The 4,473-nt window shown below is 33.0% G+C and overlaps 1 protein-coding gene across 1 annotated transcript; it reads right to left on the bottom strand.

Moving 5' to 3' along the window:
• LOC107642174 (miraculin) lies at window positions 2,390-3,252 on the bottom strand. The gene has a single exon (XM_016345478.2). It carries the CDS (start codon window positions 3,213-3,215, stop codon window positions 2,574-2,576), a length of 642 nt encoding a protein of 213 aa, XP_016200964.1. The 5' UTR covers window positions 3,216-3,252; the 3' UTR covers window positions 2,390-2,573.

The following is a 4,473-nucleotide window of genomic DNA, read 5'->3' as shown; positions in this document are numbered from 1 at the left end:
CGCAAATAATTTTTATCTAATGGCATTTGCGCCATGTTCATTGGCAAAAGTCTCATTCTTCATGCCAAAAAGCAATAGCTCAAATGACATAGTCTTCCCATATTTAATTAAGAAGTTACGGGTTCGAATTTTCATATCTTCGATAAAAAAAAAAAAACCATTCTTCATTTATTATGGACACAGACACCAACCGAACGGCCAAGATCAACTCTGAAAGAAACACCACTAGTTATCAGATCAAGAAGTTGTGTCCAAAATATTCATATATGTTGTTAGACTTAATTCTTATAAAATATTTTTTTGTTTGAGACTTAAAAAAGGTTAATTTTAGTCCAATAAAATTTGAAAGTTATCTATTTTACTCCACACTGTTAATTTATTCCATTAAATACGTACTACCCTAGTAAATTAAATAATAATGTAACATATTTTATCACATCGATCAATATTTCAACTTTTATGTCTCGTAAGTATAGGGCTGGCAATTTATATCCTACCCGTGGGTACTTAATTCGGTCCAACCTGTTTGGGTAGGGTAGGATATCCTACCTGCTGCGGATAGGGTAGGGTACGATCCGGGTATGTCTGCGGGTAGAGTAGGGTACGGGTTTAGGGTGTAACCTACCCTACCCTACCCGCACCTCAAATATAATACATATTTTATAAAAATTAGGTATATAATGAAGGAAGTGAGAGTTAAATCTACAACTTCTCTTATGTAATGACTTATAATAAGTAAACAACCACTAAACTAGTTAGTTAATTTAGTAATTTAGAGCATTAGTTTATTATTTTTTATGTTATTAATTTGTATAAAATTTGAAATGATTGAATTTTATATGGGTAATTACCCGCCCCGAGCGGGTAGGGGCGGGGTGGGTACCCGCGGGTTCGGGTAGTGTTGCCACCCCTAGCTCCGAACCACAAAAGAATGGGGTTCAGTGAAAACTGAAAAGCCTCAACCTCCAAACCCTCTTCCACCAAAGTGATCATCACCCATGGCAGCGCCGCCCACCAATTCCTTCACTAACAGCGACAAACAACTCATATCATCACCATCTTTTCAACTAAACTCGGTATGCCATATCCACTGCTACACATGTTACTCTCACAGTTATTGTTTAGTTTGGCGTTGCAGGAAAACCTATAGCGACAGCGTTGAGATTGAAGTTATGTTCTTTATGACTTTATGTGACCTGTAGAATAAAACAATGTCATTGTGGTGAGATGAACCTCGTTGCGATGCGTACTTGAGAAACCCTTACAGAAGCTCAATCTCATCCTCGTCCGTCCACAGTCGCTGGAACAGCTTCCGTGAATCATTGAGCAGCTTCTCCTCAATTTGCTGCTACCATTCCGGATCGGAGGAGCTGCCTTCGAGGACAACGACCACGGTGGTGGCCGCAATGATGGTCGGGGTTGAAATTGGAGCCTTTTCGCCATTGGAGATCACGGAGGAGTAGGGAACGACGACGGTTACCGCAAGGGCAACAGATGAGGTAGAGGGAGAAGGCTCGTTTTTTTCGTCGTCATCAATGTTTTCCTCTTCTTTGTCCTCTTGGGACTCCTCGTGTTGTTCCGATGCCATCATTTACAAAGAGAGAAAAAAAGAAAGGAGTTTGGTTGTAGAACAAAGTATTGTTGTTGTGGTGAGTTGAACTTCGCTGCAATGTTTTTTAGGAATAATAGAAGAGGAGATCTGGTGAGATGGTGGATTTCGTAACAAAAGTAGTGATTGATGAATTTATTAGTATTAAAATTTTTTATAATAAAAAATGATTATTTATTTTTATTTTAGAGTATAGATGCTTGAGCCTTTTATTTATTTCGGTAATTGGATATTTGGATCGTTGAGCCTTGAATTGCCTTGATCAGCAACATAACCGATGAATGAAATATTGGGAACACTAGATAGATATAGTTGACAAAATTGAAGTACAAGGTTACGTACAGAGGAGGACAAGTGGACAACTTGGCTGTAACCTTTTCCCTTTTTTTTTTTAATTGTGTTTACATTTGACCTTTTCTTTTTTTCAATTTCCAAATAAGGCGAAGTCATATTTTTGTTCACGAAAAAAAAAAAAGAAATTGAACAAAATCGATCTTTAATTGAATTCACTTAGTAATTTTTTCTTTGTTCTTTAGAATTTGACTTTGATGAACATAATTGGATGCTGATGAGATCGATGGTTGCACTATTTATAATAGACAAATTATATATTTTATTTTTTTTAAGAATAAAAATGTCTGACGCAAAAAATTTTCAAGAACTTATTTAAATATAGCTCTTATTAACATTTACCTCCAAAATCATGTCAATATCATCATTAAAAAAATTAAATAGATTCTGAAACCGAAGCTTGATAATAAGAAAAAATTACAGATTTACTTAAGAAATCAACTTTGCAATCCATAAATAGTATTATTAGTAAAGCTAGGAGAATATCATATTCTCCTTATTCATACCTTTATTTATATTTTTTAACAAGGAAACCTAATAACTACTTAATTAAGAATCCTGATAAATAAACACACAGTATGCAAATACAAATGGGAGAAAGCTTTGATGAACATTAAACTTTCTTGAACTTAACTTTGAAAGGATCATCACTTAGAGCCAAATGCATCCTCTTATTCTTATCCTCAAAGATGCCAATTTCTTTGCACAAATGCTTACAAGATTTGCACACGCTTGGGCAATACACCAGCTTATAAGCATCCTCATACTTCTCAATCTTAAACCAACTTTTTATGGTTTGGGAACTTGGATTTCCAAAATCACCCCCAGTGCTCACAAATGTTCGCCCATTAGAAGCATCATAGTCACCAAGCTTCCACACGGTGGAGTATTGGGGGCAATTATTTTGGTCCGCGGCGGAGAACATGATGTTGAGATCTGTAGAGACTCGAATAACACCCATTTTAGAGTTAATAGGTGAGAATTGAAGTGGAAGACCGTCATTTGCTTTCTCAATCATAACATCAAGAGGACATGTTTCGTCGAAGGTGTCCAGGACAAGCCCTCCGCCATTAAAGCAGCTAACAATGCCGCATATGACGAAGGGCTTGGCTGGAATGATGTAGTAATTGGTGTCGGTTCTTAGCTTCTTGCCTGAAGTGTCAAGAACTTCTTCAGGTGAAGCATTTGATGCTCCAAGAAGTAATTGTGAGCTCAAAGAAAAGAGAAGGAATAAGGCTAGAAGTGTAAAATTCATTTTTTTTATATTGATGGATGTAGAGACAATGGGGGATTGAGGACAACAATTTATAACATCTAGTTTAATTTACTGTAAGAAAAGTATAGATAGACAATAAAAATATTAAACAATGTGAACAATGAATATATCAGATGTTCAATTCACTAAGTATGTGAATAGTTACTTTAATATTAAGGTTTAGGTGAATAATTTAGAATGTAGTATATTTTATTTAAATTGGGTCAATTTTAGAACTCATTATTTATGTTATTCAAAAAAAATTATTAATTACTTAACATAATCCCTTTACTTTAATGCATTCCACGCATTTCACTTGCACGCACCATTCTTATTTTTATGATTTTATATATAAAAATACAAAATTTAATTCATTTTTAATATATATTTTATATTTTAATACGTATATTGTATTAATAATTAATTTTAGTAGTTAATTTTAGCGTGCAATAACATGTCTAACCATGGTTGATAAAATATGTATTTGATTTATTTGGTCAAAGATAAGCACAATACTAATGGCCAACAAAGAGTGTTGTAATTGAAAATCCATGAACTGGCCTTATATTTGACCAAGAACGAAATAAACAAATTAACAACAACTTGCCTTTTGAAATCCCTGAACAGTGATCTAGTATAGTAGTATATGTTTATCTTTCTTGGTGATTTAAATAAAAATTCTGCCAACAAAAGCTATCACGGTCTCAATTTCTTTTATATTAGCTAATTTTTTTTTAAATAATAATTTGTACTCAATTGTACATACACTAACTTTTGATAACTAAGTAGTCAATGGTATGGACTATGGTATGTATACCCATCCAATCCATTATCTTATTACAACACTTCTAAATTGAGAAAAGTTGAATGGCTAATAAATTCTATTAACTTTTTAGAATAAATTACTTTTTGTATCTATGAAAGATACAAACGCTGATAAATATATCCGTATAAGAATAAAATGATAATTGTACCCACAGAAGATAACTTCTGTGTGCCAAAAATACCCTAACGGACCAATTGTGTAACCAACGTCTGGGTACTTTTGATACACGAAAGCCATTTTCCGTGGTTATAATTGTCGTTTTATTACATTTATCAGCATCTGTATTTTTTATGGATACCAATGTAATTTATTTTAACTTTTTATTAGTATTTTTAGTTATTTATTTAATTTTTTAATTTAATAATTTAATAATATTTTTTTTAAATATTATCAATTAATTATCTCATTTTTTTAAAATTATTAGTTTTTGAT

This window comes from Arachis ipaensis, chromosome B05 (genome assembly GCF_000816755.2).
Source record: "Arachis ipaensis cultivar K30076 chromosome B05, Araip1.1, whole genome shotgun sequence".
Taxonomy (NCBI): Eukaryota; Viridiplantae; Streptophyta; class Magnoliopsida; order Fabales; family Fabaceae; genus Arachis; species Arachis ipaensis.
The sequence above is the reverse complement of the archived record's forward strand: the minus strand, read 5'-3'. Positions and strand labels throughout refer to the sequence as shown.